The 17496-nt window shown below is 44.3% G+C and overlaps 1 protein-coding gene across 2 annotated transcripts in view; it reads right to left on the bottom strand.

The window, feature by feature from the left end:
* Positions 1-17496, bottom strand: part of LOC121081564 (neuronal acetylcholine receptor subunit alpha-7-like) — a 68183-nt gene that overhangs the window by 31225 nt on the left and 19462 nt on the right. Inside the window, exon 2 of one of the 2 annotated variants that reach the window (XM_040580701.1) lies at positions 15006-15145. In XM_040580701.1, coding sequence (XP_040436635.1) covers positions 15006-15145 — 140 coding nt within the window. Of the gene's footprint in view, positions 1-15005; positions 15146-17496 lie in introns of those variants that run through there. The other variant, XM_040580703.1, reaches the window with a different exon arrangement.

Raw genomic sequence — 17496 nt, 5'->3', positions numbered from 1 at the left:
AAGTAATATATAGCTCTTATTTTGCTGGGGACAATCACACTGCTTACCAGAAGCACAAGTTTTTCTTTCTAGTTAGCTAGTCAAAACAAGATGATTTTCAGTCCCACACATCATGCAGCAGTCAGAGAGATTTTATTTTGTATTTGCTGCCACTGCAAAACAATGGTGGAGTGGTGCTGGAAGTGCTATTACTCTGAGTGTCAGTGTTAGCCAGGTTCAGGCTGAAAGGGAAGGAAGGGCTGGCGCTGGGCACAAGATAGAACACGGCAAAAGGACACAAATGCTGCCTGAGATGGAGCTTATGGGGCACTTGCACAGAGCAGGAGTCCGTAGGTTCAGACACCTGCATATAGAGGCCCCGGGGGAAGCAGCTCTGGCTCGAAACAGAAACAAAAAGGCTGTCACCCACCTGGTTTCCCAAGTGCTTTGGGGAGCCACAGGGTGCCCAGTTTGCTGCAATTAGCCTGCAGGTGCAGACCCTGCAGTGCTGCTGCCACAGTGGTGATGGAGAAGCAGGTCTGCAGTTACTGTGATGCAGAGACCCAGACCCACACCCCTGCCTGGCACAGCTCCAAACACCACCACAGGCTCCACACACCCCTGGAGCTAAGGCTGGGGTACTCAGTGGGGCTGGCTCACCATATGCCCAGCTGTCTCCACACCATGGGGAGGTGTTTCTTCCCTCTCAGAACATGACCTGTGTGCAACCCTTACCTCTCCAGAGAGCACTCCAGCTCTCACTGAGGTGTGTCCTGAAGTTCGGTTTTGATGCTGTAGCTGGGGACAGGCCTGATCAATGCAGCCACTCTCTGAGAAAACCACGTTCTTGGCCAAGAGGCATACCAGAAAGCAACAGTTCTGATTCAGCTCAGCTCTCTTGGGCACATTGTGGAAAGCACAGCTATGGCCTGGCCCAGGTGACTCACTTGTACACAGCAAAGTGAAAATACTTTCAACCTGTTTTCTCCTGGGTTGCCACCCTGTGGTGTATTGACTTGACTCCCCTTCCTACAGATAAGTTGAAATAAACTATGATTTGCACTCCTGAAACACTATTCTTCTTTAACTAGAGGAAAAAATGTTATTTGATTGTTTTTCTTTCCATTCTTCTATAGCCAAGGATAAACACAGAACTATGCAGAGACCAGAGATGAGCTACATTACAAGGAAGATAAAGAGATCTCTGAGGGACAGAGGTGTGTTTTAGCATCACACAAAGCTGCTGTGAAACTCTGCAGCAAACCATTTGAGCTGCAATCCATCATTGCTGGACTGCAGTGATCAAACCTCAGGATACGACACTGAAGTGTGAGAATGTGGAGGCAGCAACAGGGTGCAAACACTCATGGTGAGTATGCTGTAAGAACAGCCAGACAGAGCCTCACCAGGATGCAAGATGATATGTTGGCTGAGAATTTCTAAGGAGAATCTCTACTGCCTACTTACAGGTCCAGACTCAGGCTCTCTCCTGATCAAGTACTACCCAGTCTCATGATGACAACCACATGGTGCCAGTGCCCAGCTCCGCTGGATGGCTGAGGTACCTATTCATGTGTCTTTGTGTGTGTTCATGCCCTAAGAATTGCGTATGGTTGTCTGCAGCGTTTGGGGTGGGAAATGTTGCAATCATAGACTGCTCTATGGTCTATTTAAATGGTAGGCATTTAAACCCTATGGAGTACCCTGGCCATGCCAGCCCTCTATGGTTGTGCATGTCCTTAACGTAGAAGATGAGTTAGCGTGTGCTTGCTGTTGTCCTCCATGCCAAATATCTATCTCACTGCCACCTCTTCTGCTTTACTTGAGTCCATGCCACTTCTACTGTTCATTGGTGCTCAACATCTAAAAAGCCTTGTCTCCAAAACCACAAGGTAACCCACAGTCCTCAAATAGCATCGGCTTTCTGGTTCACTGTGATCCCAATTTTTTTTTTTTCAGTACTTATTTATATCCTGAAGGATTCAAAGGGATAAACACCAACTTGGAAAGGTGAAAGTAGGACAAAGATAAAATCCTTAAGTGAAAAATACCAGAGCTGGTAATTGACGGGGTCATCAGAATTATCTCCATCAACTGACCTGGGAAATTAAAGCAACCCAGCAACACGGAGTCTGTGTCTCAGAGATCCTCAGAGGCCAGCCCTTCCCTATCTGACTGATGCCTTTCTGGCCACCAATGACGCCTCAGGTGTCTTCTAGGGACAGTGAGCATGATGCTTGTCTGAGTTGCTCATTAAATCCTAGCAGTATTTTGTGTTGCTAGCCAATCAATAATTCCTTTATAGTTGTTAGTTGCACATGTCCTCCTTGCAAAGTCTTTCTGTGTACTGCTATAGAAGCCTGAATACCATGACCAAAAATGGGCTGCAACAGTTAGGCAATTCCTTTCCTGTGCAAAACCTAATAATTTTCCCCATCTACATTGCACCTACAGGAGGCAGGGAGAGGATCTTCCTCTTTTTGTTGGCTACCTGAGAGACACAGGGGGATGCATGAAAATGCGATGTAGATCTGGAAGGCCTATGGGTTTGCTGCATGGGGAGATGCTTCCTGTAAGATGCCTTTCATGTGTGGCTCTGGATTGACAATGAAACTCCCTTTTGTCAGGCATAGCAAGTTTGTACTTCACAGACTGCAAAAGAAGACATCTAGGGCTGACTTCTGTATTTCATAAAACTGTCTGTTGCCCTTACCTGCTCCCTTGTCACACTTCTGTGAGCTCCAGGTTCAGTCAGATGCCAATGACCTTGGTAATCAGCTTTGGCTCCAAGCCATTCATCAGCCATGTATTTCAGGTAGCATTAAATTTATTATCTTTGGTATGTTTTGCCTCCTCCTCACAGAGCTACTGTACTGACTGTTTGTGCAGCTTCTCAGATTTCTTTTGCAGTCAGAGGAAAGTTTGTCTGATAGAGTTTTCACAAGTTTATATACAGTGTAATCATGCCCTGCATGGTCTTCCTTGTCTTGCCTTTTGATAACAGCAGTCAGCAAGAGCACAGAGTCTAACTAGGGCGTTGGGCTACTTATGCCTTTTTCTGCCTGGGGCGGGGGGGTGGTGTCACTTCAGGATGTTTTCATGGCTATTCAGTCTATTCTCATCCTTGCCTTCAGGCTGCTGAGCTTTCAAAGGGTGTTTGGCTTTATGACAGCAAAGCACAGAAAATGTTATTTCTGTATTCAGCATTGATCAACAGATGCAGCCTGATGGGTCCTTCTTATCACAGGATGGAATAGAAAGTTTCCCAAATAAGGATATAAGTTTGCCAGAATTGCCTGGCTTACAGAAGCAGCAAAGCTCACTTTACACTAGGCAGGCATTGGTCCAGGTGTAGCTCTCTTGCTAAGCCCCTTCTAAAGAAAGACCCTGAGGAGCCTGACAGGGGAAGAGTGCCTGCTGGGGCTGCCCAGGAGGTGAGGGCTGTGGCAGTCTAGAGCCTGGATCCTTACCCTGTTAGAGCAAGAGGCTTTTAAGGACAAAGGTGTTTATGGAGCTCTCCACCTTTGCAAGTATGATGATTTACTGAGCCGTATAGCTTTGTAACCTGTAAGGAAATAGTCTGGCCTTTGGAGTGGACTTGTTGCCAGAACTGCAGAGGAATCACAGATCCTGCTGTCTTCACCAAGACCTGTGGACTGTGCACATCTCTGAGATACCTGGTCACAGAAGGGAATGTACTTGTCTGTTACAAAGATATTTACAGACAACCATGAGAGTGTGTGCCTTATTGTGTCCCAAGAGGTTACTGGCCAGTACTGCTTTGCCCAAGTAAAAGCTAACTCTTGACTTGGGAAGTACTGCAGGTGGCTCCCTCATGGTGTGACATTGGTTTGTGCAGAGGCTTTTTAAGGAGGATTCCTTTCCTCCTAGGAAAAAAAAAAACCCTGAATAATCTATTACACTGTTTTCCCTGTGCAAGATTTCTATCTCACCTGGCACTGTCAGCCTTGGGGATGACCTTCCCTCCATGTTTGGCTTGCCCTCAGCTTCTGGCTCTCCCTGCAGTAAAGCAACCAAAGCAGTCCTGCTAAGGTCCCAAGGGAGCCTGGAGATGACTATCCCCTAGAAATACTTCTCCAGCGCTGCCCTGGCAGTTCCCCTGGCCTGCAAATGCTCAGCTCAGACAAATGAGTGTGCTTCTGGTATTAAAAAATGCTGGAAAAGCTAATGCTGTGGTCACTAGTTAGTGAACAATTCTCCTCTAAATCCTTCCTGTCTTTATCTGGGTCACTTTCTCCCTTCTCTTAACTCCAGCCTGACGTCAGTTAATCCTTTGCCCTGGTTGTCTGCTTATTCCTACAGCCGCCTTTGACCCATGGAGAGCAATAGAGTTAGTTTGGTTTGTTCCAGTGCACATGCTGTGACATGTGAATGTTTTAGTTTAGTTTTCTTTTCCCTGCTCTCAATCCAAAATTTACAAAACGTGGGTAAGTCTGCTTGCCTTTTGCGCCACTGCTCACCAGTAGATTCTCCCTTGCCAGGCCAACATCTAAATAAAATGTAACTGCCCTCAGCCACATAATTAGCTGGGTCACAGCTCATGGACAAAAAACCCAAATCCCTTCCCTGGTTCAGCAATCACATCACATGGTAACGTGTCATCTCTGTAGCAAGGCATTTGTTAACAGGTGACTTGCAGGTATCATTAATCCTTGCCCTCTCACAGAGCCACAGAACTGGGAGTTGAATCAGCCATTGATTTATTGCAAGGCACTGATTAGAAAAATCTCAAATTGAACAGGTAACTCTTAGAGGTCACCAAAGGCCATACACAGCTACTTCTACTCATTTATTTTCTCATTTCTTTTTTTCTTTTCTTTTCCTTTTCTCTTTTTTCTTTCCTTTTCTTTTCTTTTCTTTTATTTTTCCTTTTCTTTTCTTTCCTTTTCTATTCTTTTCTTTCTTTTCTTTTCTTTTCTTTTCTCTTTTCTTTTCTTTCTTTTCTTTTTACTTTCCTTTTCTTTTCTTTTCTTTTATTTTCTTTTATTTTCTTTTCTTTTTTCTTTTTTCTTTTCTTTTTTCTTTTCCCCTTTCTTTTCTTTTCTTTTCCCCTTTCTTTTCTTCTTTCTCTTTTTTCTTCTTTTTCTTTTTCACTGTTTTTATGCCTGAACAGGAGGAGGGATGTGGTCAAGAGACATTGACAGGGAGGCTTGGAAGGTTTTGTTACCTGAGGCATTGGTCTCCACACAGGATTTTGCTCCAGGGTATCAAAAGGAACTCATGAGGCTTTCAAATGCTTGTACGTTCAGTCTACAACTGCAGCAGGCAATCCTTTCCAACGCTGAAACACCCATCTGCCCACAACCTTCAGCTGATTAACTAAAACTCAGCTTAAATGCACTGTATGGTTGAAGTCTCACAAAACCACTTTGAGGAAAATTCAGGTTGCCTTGGCAACATTCAGCAAGCATTGCTGGACAGCCTGCATATTTCAGGGGTCTCATTAAAAAGTTGGAATAAGTGTTGCCATGGTAATATCAACTTTGAGGTGATACCTGAAGTGTAAGTACTTAATCTCAATACCTTTAACAAAGCACCCTCAGGAGGAAGATGGGAATCAAGAGGGGATGGCCTAGAGTCTAGGTGACTGGTTGGGGAGAGATACAAAACCACGTTAGAATAACAAAGGATGAACAAACATTGACCAGTGCCTGCTGAGCATTTCTTTGACCATCAGGACAGAGAAGCAGTCAGCCCACTATTGTCAAGCCAAGAGGAATATTGTTAGCTCATAGCTGAACACTCAAGTCCTCCTGCTTTTCTCATTTTGTTCTTGGGCTTTTTCTCCCATGGATGGTTGGAGGTGATGTCTGCTAAGTGTTTTTCACCTAAGGTTGATCCGCCTTCTCCTCTGTTGCCACTGGCTTCTCCTTCTGTCATGCTTTTCTTGGTCCCTTTCCTGTCTTGGAGATGCATGTGTCCTTTCACTGTGGTCAAGCAGTGCAAGTTGCCTTTGGTATTTGCACTAGGTAGCAGCTTGAGGCTGCCTGGTCCCACAGCCTCTAACCACTCACAGTGTTCTTCTCCCCAGAAAAGCATTCTGGGTGGAGTGTCATTGCACCCTTACCTGCTGCCTACAGCAGCCCTGTGCACACTTGCTTTCTTAGCAGGAGCTGTGTAGTTGGAGGGTCTGACCACTGTCAGATCACACTCTAACTCTTGCAAATTCCTGGAGCCAGGAGTAATCACGTGGTGAAAGTGGAGAGCCTAAGGGAATCCTGTACTGGAAGAGGCACAGCATTCAAACAGGAGTGTGTGAGAACAGCCTGCAAATGCAGGGATACCAGTTCTGTTCCTCAGGAAACATAATGCATGGCCAGCAAGTCCATGAAAGGTGTTTTTTGTGAAGACCTTGGCTCCCTGTACATCAGAGACCAACCAGCTGCTTTGGTACAGATGTCAAATGCAAAGGCCTGGATGCAAAAGCCGCTGCAGGAAGTACTTCACCTGCGGTCCCCAAAGGCAAGAGCAGGAAGAAGGAACAAGGGCAGAAATGCCATTTTCTGCTGCCAATATGGTATCAGAAGAGGCAGCCTTCCTACTCACACACACAACCAGTGACTGAGCATCTGCCAGGCCTACAGATTTGTGCCTTACCTGCCCACACTTTCCAATTTACACTGCCACTGCCTAGAAAAAAGGCAGATTTGTTCTTGTCCTGCATATGTGACATGACCTTCAACTACAGCCCAGGGCTGTGGGTACCTGCCTTAGGAAACTATTTTTTTCCCAAGATGCAGCTTCTCAGCAGTGCCTGAAAATCAGGAGTGTTGCAAAGTGTGTCACATTATAGACTCCAGCACTGGTTTGGAGGCTGTTTGACCTCAAGCCCTTCAACAAAGACCTGCGAATTCAAGGTACTCCCTGTCCCCACACTGCTACAGCGTCCTGGCAGTAGTGAAGCCACCAGTTTTGTCCAACTGTTTCACAGATGCTTCTCATGGAAACCCCAGGAGCAGGGTCAGAGGGCCTCACATGGCTCTCCAGCACAGCACTGCTCTCTGACTGCTTGGATGAACTGACATGCATGCTTGGCTCCTGGGGGAAAGAATGTTATGTCACCATCCAAAAGCAGTCAGTCCTCCATTAAAATCCCAAGTCATCCACACATAGTATGTAGGTGATCTGTATATTCTCCAGGGTGGATACCTCATCCTGAAATAGCCTTCCATGTGTTTTGTGCACAGTTAGCAGGCGTTTCAATAAACAGGACAAGACAGGAATTGTTATTCCAGGGTTTTCATTATTCATTGTCTTTTTCAGCATTTGAAACCACAGGGAAAGCTGTGGGAGGAGGGTTGAGAAAGGCCCCAAACAGGTCAACCCTGAGTACTTATCAGAGACTCATACTCGGGCTATCTGCAAGGCTGCCTTTGCTTTTACTTCCTCTGTTTGCATGCTGCTGTGACAGCACAGCAAAGTAAGGGGACATAGCCTGTTCCAAAACTCAAGTATGCTCTTAAAGCTGGTAATCAGGGATGGAAAATGAGGGGAAAGGTTTTACTGAGGAGCTGAAGACACTGTCTCTCAGGAGTTACACTCAGAGAAACCAGTGTTAAAATGCTAACCTTCCAAACACTGAGAAACTAATAAATACTAGGTTCAAGGCCACCCCAATGGCTTTTGTTTAATTGCTTTATTACAACTGGTGGCTTTAGGAACATGACCATTTGCAGTGCCCCTGCCTCATGCCGGCTTCCACAGTCCCCTGACAACAGTGAGGCATGGCCAGGAGAAGACTCTGAATTCTGGGGACCCTGCTGACTGTCCTGAAAAGAGATGTGGAAAATATTTTCAATTTCAAGCAGCTGAGTGCTTCTCCGAAAGGATGACTTTCTTTCCCTGTCACTGCTATTAAGTTCCTGACTGATAATCAGGAATATCTCACTTTACATAAATTTTGCTCCTGTGCCCCTTGGGGAGCTGATGTAAAAGTACTATACTCTCTTAAAAATCCTTGATGGGTCAAATTAACTACCCAAGATTAAGGAATATCCATAGGCTCAAGACCTAAATTCCCACATCTTCAAGCAGCATAGTAGTCTTTTCACCAGGCAGGCAGAAAATTGTTTAGTCATCGTGAAATACCCAAACTGGATGACCACACTGAAAATCTCAGAAGAAAAGCAGCCATTCTTTTGTAAGAGCCACGTCCACCAAGTAAAGCTTGTGGAACCATGCTGAGAGAAAACAAACTACTGAACTGCTGCTCACTGAGTGAGCCCTCTCTGCTCTTAGCCTGAAGCCAGGAGAAAGCCAATGAATAAAAGCTGCAAGTAAAATTCAGATAATTAAGATTTCATCAAAATGCTTCATGCAACTGTGTGGACAAAGTAGTATTAGACAGGCAGCTGAATACCCATGGTGACTAACCTCATTGTGCTAGCAAACTCATGTGTCACCTGTTTAACTGATATAGTGCAAATTACATTTTGATAATGACTGGCACTTAGAAGGCAGCCAAAATAATAATTCATTGCTCAATTAGCACTGGCTTTCCCACTTTTCAAGCTCCTTCCATGCTAATGAAGAGGCCAATTTATTTATTTTTTCTTCCCAGAGTTCAAAATTGGTCACACTTAAGTGAGTTTTATGACCAGGAGAGAGAGAGATTGGGACTTAACCTTAAGGAATCTGTTGCTTTAGCAACTTTTTCTGCCTGGAATTATAATGACTATTATTCATAATCACTTATTACTGATTTTCAGCTTTTATAATTATGTCCAGTCTGTTTTCCTTTTCAGTTACGCCATTTTGCATCAATCTTAGTGCTCTGGTCTCACTGAATTTGCTCTTGCAAGATGCAATTGAAATTTCTGGTGGATAAAAAACTTTCTGGAAAGATACATGGTTTGGTAGTGTAGGTCTATTCAAGGAGAAACAGAGTAAAGAGCTTGCAAAGGCTGTGCAGGAGGCCCACAGATAAATGCTAAGACATTACTAGGAGAGGAAAAAGAAAGGTAGTTTAATCTGGAAGGGTTCAAAGAGTCACTTTCTCTCTCTAGCACTTGTCAGTGTTTCAGAATTTAATAAAATTCACAATATCTGCTTCATAATCCTAACCTTACTACTTTTCTCGCTTTCGTGTACTTTGTTTCAGTCTTGAACGTTTATGCTTACATTGTTGAAGTTATCTATCCATGAAAGATTTGTACAGGATGTACTATCAGGATTATGGTTTAATCTAGTGAATACTAATACTATATTGGGAATAATACGTGAACAGGTGCTTGTATGTACTGGTGTATTTATATTTGTTTCCTTGAAGCACTTGTCTATTGATCTAGGTTTGCTACGTAACACACAGTACAGAGATTTGGACATGTGATGGTGGTGGGATGAAGGGTGGGAGGGGGTGACCTAGCGCTGTAAAGTCAGTTTAGGAAGGGAGAGGGGAGTCAAAGCTAGAAATTTAACCCTTGAACTTTCTAGCTGTTCAATTCACCTGCAAAACCAGCCCCAGAAAGCCTCTTTCCTAGGGGATGGACTGGTTAGGAGGCCAATGGCCTGGCTTGCCCCTGGGACAGCACCCAGGACCAGTGTGGCTGGCTACTACCCTGCTCTGCCTGGCTAGCAGGACCACTGCCAGGCTAGCCTGCTCACAGCCCTGCCTTCAGTCACACCTCACAAAGGGGGAAACAGTGCCTGCACTACATTAATGTTTGTTGGAACGAATAAGCACATTTTCAGATGAGAAAGCAGACTTGTTTTCACAAGTTCATGGAGTTTAACAAAGCCCTTCTCTATATTGCACCCAATGAAACAAAAGCACTTAAAAGCAAGGAAATCAACTGCTAAAAGCATTCACATCTGACAGATTTTGTGAAGAAACTGATACTACGAGGGCTGTGTCAGACAGAAGGTAGCACAGGGCTGGGCACTCACCTTCCTCCTGCCTTCTCACCTTCACCTTATGGCACAAAGCCTACTGACAGCCAGCCTTTAGCTTTGGTAATTCTCACTCAAATGGAGAACTCTCCAGGAAAGACTTGTCACACACAAGTTCTTGGGGATTGAATTTGAGCGTCCTGCTAACTGAGGAGCAGATCACCTGGGAACTGAGTAGGCTGATGAGGGCATCTCTGATTTGAAGAGATGGCTACATCTGTAAGTTGTTCTCTCACCAAATACTTCCTAAAAAGCAGGCCAAACAAACCCAAAATAATAATATTTTAAAAAAAAAAAAAAAAGAAAAAAAAGAAAAAACCCAACCCAGCAAACCCAGCACCTTCAGGGCTGCAGTTTCTGATTTAGGGGAAAACCAGTGCAAGCTAAAGCTTAACTCCAACAGTTTGATAGTTCCTCGTAGAGAAGATAAATATTGCTGTGCTGCTAAGCTAGTATGCTTCTTATAGTGGTAATGACTGCATCTGAGTGCTCAGAGAAAGCTGTGAAAAGCTCTTCCCTTAGTTTCCTTGCACAGCAAGGCACAGACAGTTTTCAGGTGAAAGCCTGAATCCTCATTCTTTGTTGCCCCACTAAACTCTTCAGTTACCTTGTCTTGCTGCTTTCGAAACATGTCAAGTGCTTAGACACACTGCAGCCACAAAATCTGCAGTGGAAGTGAGAGTGTTTGCAATCATGGGATCAGGTTTGGGATGATCTTGCTGTCACCAGGATGTACAATCATTTTACATACAGTTCAATCAAATCAAAACAGTACACACTGAATTTTCCAGATATAGCATTTGTTTTGGGTTTGCAGCCCTCAAAACAATAAAATCAGGTATTTTTTGGCTCCTGGAAGTGCAGAATGACTCATGGGTAGCTGGGAGTTTTTTCAGTACTTTTGTGGCTTCCCACTAGGCACTCACAGCCTCTTTTTCTAGTCATTATGCCCTCTGAAACAGGAGGAAATTTCCACAAGAGGACCTGAACAACCATGTGGCATTATGTACTCAGGCAACCTGACAGTTCTGGGGTGGTTTTCTAGGTCAGTGGCAGCTGGAAGGGTGAACATGGAGGAGAAAAGCACTACGGGACTTCACCACATGCAAACAGCTGAACAGCCAGACCCCTGAGGTGGCTTTGCAGAAGACAACATTGTCAGTGATAGCGTGGCAGCTAGACCCTCCTTCTTGCACAAGGCTAATGACTGTGCTTAGCAGTGTACACCCTCTGAAAGCCAACAATGCAGTAGTTACTGTAAATCTCAGAGGTGTGTTAGTTTTTGGAAGGGGATTTTGAGGCATTTATTATCTCTTGCAGCATTGTGCGACCATCTTGTATCACTCTGCTTGAAATGAGGCTCTTCAGAGGTTTGTTTTTTTTTTAAAGTGTGATACATTTCTGGTCTGATTTTCTTCTTCATACTCTTCTACCGATTGACTGCTTGTTTCTTTTTCTGGTCATACATTTAAAACTGCAGTTTGAAGGAACACTCAGCTTAGGAAGCTAATAAAACAAGCTATTCCTGCGGACCACCAAGTGCAGTGACACTATTGTTGCAGTGGTTCTCACAACTGACCCAAAGATAACGTTAAATAGTATCACTAGCAGAAATAAAACTGGAAAATAAAGACCATGGCTTGGTTTTTCTTTTAAATACCTCACCAGTGCTTCCACATGAAGACCCTTAAATATTTGCTTGGGCTGGCAGGGCTTGGCAGGGCCTGGCAGTGCTCTGTGGGAGAGATCGCTATCCAGATGCCCTGCTGATGCACGGGGAGTACTTGGCTTCTGCCAGGGAAGGGTGGAGGACAGGCTCCAGGCAAAAGGGACCCTCAGAAACTGCACACACATACAACAGCTCAGCATGAAGATGTCCTTGCACACAGAGGACAAGACAAAGCGAACTGAGCCCTGCTGCTGAACTGGGGGTGTAACTATCCCTCTCTCTGCTCATTTATGCTCATTTATTTCCTGGATGTAAGAGGCCTGCCTTGGCTGTAATGAAGTAGAATAATTTTGGAACCCTAATGACAAGAAGGCCTTCACTTGTATTTGTCTACTACTACTGCAACAAGCAGAGAACATGTTTTTCATGGCTTTGGGTATGATGGCTGTATTTGAGCTCTAAAACCCACACATATCCTGTGCAGGCAAATACATGCTCATATGAGCAGAAAACCAAATCTAATGTAGTCATGTTTTGAAAGTTTCTTTGAATGGATGTGAGATTTTAAGTAGTCACTTGTCACTACTACTTGGCAAACCACAGGGACATCAGAGCGGCTTTTCTTCTTTATGTAGCAAAGTGAATCTAGATTGTCATCAAAGCTGTTCTCACCGGGCTGGCTGTGGAAGATGAGTTTAAATTTCGTTATGTTATAATACAGTATGTGTAGGAACAGCCTTATGGAGGCATGTCATGGAACCTGTACCAGGTAGAAATGATATCATATGATATGATGCCAGGTCTTGGCAAGGGTAAGGAATGAGTTTCTGTGAGTATCAGTGGCAGATCCCTTCTTCTTTCCATGCAACAATAGAACAGGAGACTTGTTTTCATCTTCTTTACATTATTTCCTCCACAGGGACACCAGTCCAGGGTCCACTGTCCCATGTTCTTTGCAGTGGCTACTTGCAAAGCATTCCAGTGAGTGCAGCAGTACTGTTGTATGCCTTGGCACATCATAATCCCCTGAGAAGAGCATCCTTCTTTCCTCCCCAGGGAGCATGGTGCATGAAGTTGCCTCAGGCTGGGACCTTGCATAGCACCCTGCTCTGTTATCATAATGGTGCACGCTGGACACACAAGTCCTAGAAAAGAGCAGCTTTGTGCTTTGTTAGTGCATACACCATTGCCAAGACTGTGATGCTGTCTATTCTCTCCCCTGAGCAAGAAGCAATTGTGCACAAATTGCTTTGTCTTGTATAGGCAGGGCAGCTGACAAGGCAGAATCTCAGAATCTGCTCATCCCCAGCCTCCCTCTGAGTGGTCAGAGATAGACCTGTTTGATTTGCCTCATGGTGTGTCAGCTAATAGAGGTTACTTCTTCTTTGTACCTTGCCTGCTACTCTTTACATCACTGGAGCTATCAGTGTGTTTAAGAACACCCTCCTTTTAAACAGACATTTTCTTCAGCAGCTGGAGCATCCATATGCTGCAGTCTGTCCAGCCAGCCGTGGAGGCAGAGGAGCTGTGCCCATGCTCATGACTTGCTTGCTGCTGGCAGATTCCTGCATTGCTTCCTGATTTAGGGACTCGAGGGAGCTGTGTTTAGTGGATTTTCAGGGCAGTTGGTTTAGCCACTTGTTGATGCCACAGTGACCCCTCTACTGCAGGGCCTCAGCTGCCAAGGGATCTTCTGTCCCTCCCCAGATGGGCGAACATCTTTTTATATCACACAAGATAAACACTTCAGGTGACTCTGGATCTTTTTTAAAAACCCCGTGACTGCAGTTTGCAAGACCATGAGATTGGGACAAGTCAGTAACGCTCTGAGCTGATTAACTTCCAGCATCTGTAGTGTGTGCAGGGATGGAGGGAAGCAAAGCTTTGTTTCTCATATGTATGTGATCATTTCCTATTGTGAACAATCAAAAGGGAAGACTGGAATTAAATTCGTTGTAATACACATTGACATAATGTAGGTAAAGTGCTTAAAGAAATGCTGATTTCCTGAAAGGATGGGTTTCATATTCCCAACTGAAAAATCTTTTATGTAACTCCTCCTGACTGACTGACTTTGAAAATGTACAGCCACAGCCCTAAGGCTAAAAGTCCCCTTTACCACCCTCAACCTCCAGATTACTGCAAGAAAATACCATCAGAAAAAGAAGAGCTGGAGCAAGACCTTCAGAGCTAAGATGCCTCTACTAAACCTGGAATTGCTTGCTGAAATTTACTTGAAATTAGCTGGAGGATTTCTCTGCTCTTTCATTCATGAAGACGACTGTGAACTCCTGCCGTGAATGAGTGACTTTACTTGAGAGCGCTGATCTCCTCTCTTACAGCTCAATGCAGTGGTTAACATTTCAAAACAGAAAGCTGCTTACCCTGCCTGAATGGCTGCTGTCTGCCTCCAGCAGCAGCACAACTGGCTGGACCTGCCACATGTACAGCATGATGCTGGGGGACTAGGTTTTCAGGGTCCTGCTTACCCCTTCAGGGAGAGCACCTGGTGCACTATTCATCTTCAGAAAGATTGAGAGCTTTAGAAAGTTCAGATATTTGAGGCCTCTGTCAAATTGATTTACAACTGCACAGAGTTTGTACATTTCTGCCTCTACTCCTTGCTGCCTCCGTGACAGTTATGGTTATTGGAAACTAGCTCATAATAGTGACTATAGAAACGGGAAGATGAGGAAAGGAGCACCAACAGGTTCAGCTGTTTGCTGTGTGGACAGCGTGAAGGTGGTCATAATTGTTCTCCTGGTTTGTTTTTCCCATGTAGATGAAAGAATTTATATATATATATATATATATATATATATCATGGTTTATCGTACAGAATCCACAGATTTGGATTATTATGTTAAAATGTTCCATGGGTCAAATCTCCAATTCTGAAAAAGTATGTTGCAGTCAAGACAGAGGGCTGTGCCTCTAGATTTTCTTTTTATATGTTTCTAACCTCATCCCAGGGCAGGCTTCTTCAACTGCAGTGCATGGTAAAGACACGATGGGAGAAGAGGCCAATGTCATTGTAATGTCTAATGAAAAAGTATAAGTGCAGTGATACTAGCCTTGAATGCTGCACATGGTCTTCAATTATTACATCCTGCATAGCTGAGAAGAATGTATCATTAACAATTTGTAGCAACACATGGCTTCTAAGGTATTGAATTCTTTTTTCTGTTTAAAACAAATGGAAAAAACTGTACATAATTAATCTTCTTGCAGCTCATCTTGTATCAGAGATGGCTGTGCTTTTAGGAGGATATTGACTCCTCCAAAGTATCAAAGTATGTACTCCAGCTATTAGGGAGGATCCTTAGCCAAAGACAGTCTGCTTTCATCTCTCATAGCTTGATTAAGAGGAAAAGTATGGGCCCTACACAGAGATCAGATTTGTTATGCTGAATGAGCACGGTAGAGAACAGAACAGCAAGTAACTTACCACATCAATTATCTGCAGCAAAGAAAGCTGGAGCTCAACTACAATGGGCTGGGAATCATTCACTACTGGTCGTTCAAGACGATTGTAGTTCCTCAGTAGTTCTCGGTACAAGCGTCTCTGGCTTTCGCCCTGCTGAGAAACTAGAGAAAAGAAAGAAGGCATCTGTCATTCGGGCTGGTCACACTGTCCCCATTGCTTGCTGTTTTGTTGAAAACCCCCTTTTAACAGGTTTAACTAAATTACTACTTGTAATTTAAAAGTAGTTCCCAAAAAAATCCCAAAAATTCTGCACATGGGTGCAACAGACACAACTTTTCTGCATACCTGAGTGATGAACTCTTAAAAAAACACCATTAACTACTAACACTCTCATTACTAACACTCAGAAACTACCGCACCACCTTTGGGGCTCTAATGTGCCCCCTCCCTTGGCATCTGTCCTGCTCATGGTCAGTGAAGATGTGACTCCAAAACCACCAGACAGCTTCCTGGAAGCCAGTCAGAGCACTTTTATTTGCTTGTTCTTATTTCCTAAAGACTGGCTGCTCTAAGCCAGCACTGCTATTACTTGGACATACTGTGTGTTTACCCAGCATGAGTAACAGCTATTCTTATTCTTGAAGATGATGTATCAGGCCCTTATCTGTGCCCACAAAACAGTAACAAGCCTTCTTCATACCTTCTTCAGTTTTGTGTGAGAGTCTTTCCAGGCTTTGGATTACTTCCCTTGCCTTTTTTCCTTCTGATGGCAGCACACTTTGTTAACACCTAATGAGGTGGTGATATGAAGGCCAGAGTATTTCACAGGTATGTACAATGATACTGAATTTCTCGTGTTACATGCTTTACTCAGCTTCCTCTGGGAACAGCTTAACACAGTAGCTGTTATGTGAACACTTGAGCATGTTAAAGACTAGCAGAATTTCAGTCTATGCTTAAATTGCCAAATGTCCCTGTTCACCAGCTTTGGGGTGAGTATGGAGAGCATCCATCTAACCTGCATGACCAGGTTTTCTTGCCACAACAACCACAGATGAGGCAGGACAGCAGTGATGGCTTGGGTCTCTTCCCATGGGAAGGTGAGCACTTTGTTGTGACACACTGCCCAGGAACTTAGGTGTCCCCTAACAGTGTAGGTGTTGGTGTTCTGGCCAGTGGCAGCCTAAGCTCTACCTAAAGGCTGCATCTAACAGAGGGTCATGGGCTGCAGGTTCCCTGAGGCCAAACCAGTCCTGTCAGCATGAGTGCATATTCCCTGAACTGTAGAAATCCAGTCCCTGGCAGGGAATCTGCACTTTAAATTATTATTACTTTGGACTGAAGCATTTTTTTATCCATGGCAGCTCCCGGTCTCTGTGTGTGATTTTTTTTAACTCTTGAATAGAGCTCTGCACGTTGAGAAGAGGACTCCTTTGACAGTGGTTATGATGAATATCTTTTTGACAACATAAACAAATCATAACAACCAGCTCTGCCTTCCTGACATTCTTCCAGTGCTCAGCAAACCTTGCAAGCCTGGAACAAACTGTTCTCCAACAGAGCAGCCATGCCTTTTAAAGCTAATAATAAATCTAGTTTACAAACAGTTTATAAGTCTGTTTAATTCATGTTATCTTCATTTTTCCTGATACTAAAGGAAGCTTTGTAGCTCTCCAGTACGCAGTGCCTGGTGAATGAGAAGTATTCTTTTTTATTTTGGTAAGTTACACCAACACATCCTTTTCATGGGCCCTCTCTGCCCTCTCTGCCTTTGTGTAATACCTTACATGATCATGGGGATCCAGAGGAGCAGCTGCTCTATGTGCTGCTCCAATAGCCCTTGATGACATGTCAATATTGGATGCTATGTTTTCACCATCAGTAAAGACAAGCTGTGGCCACAGTTTCTCTCCTTCACCATTTTAAGTAAGCTTCTGTGTAAGGCAATGACTTAATCCTCTGTTATGGTCTTAGTACTTGCTTTCCAGTGCCTCGGCAGACCCTGACTCCCCTGTAAGATCCTTCTGTGGAAAAGAAAACAGTGAAAAATCACTACACATTGTTCTGCGGGGAGAGCTTCTGTGTTTTGAGCAAATTTTCTGTCCTTTCACTCACCCACCCACCCTTCCACCAGCATCTCCCCATGTTCCTGTGCTTTAGGGAAGGAATGACTGCCTGCACTGCTGGTCTCATCTTGAGTACTTATGTAATATTTGCCTTTAACCTTTCTCTTAAACTGGCTGCCTCAGCTTTTACAAGGGAAAAGTGCCCTTCACCAGTCTCTGAAAGTTGGCTGGGCTGCTAGAGTGCCCTGGTACCATCGCTGTCACGGTGCATTAAAGCAGCCCCCCAAAGAGAGGTCTGACTTGCAGAGATGTGAACATAACCCTTTGCTGAATGCTTCAGAAAGCTATCTTTGTACCGTGTGCTCCAACCACGCTGAAGCCAGGCCCCTTTCCCTGACAAACTGTGAGCTGAAGTAGCCCAGTACAGCAATTTTGCACCTGTTTTT

The sequence above is a fragment of the Falco naumanni genome, chromosome Z (genome assembly GCF_017639655.2).
Source record: "Falco naumanni isolate bFalNau1 chromosome Z, bFalNau1.pat, whole genome shotgun sequence".
In the NCBI taxonomy this organism is placed as follows: Eukaryota; Metazoa; Chordata; class Aves; order Falconiformes; family Falconidae; genus Falco; species Falco naumanni.
This window is presented reverse-complemented; position numbering and strand designations above follow the sequence as displayed.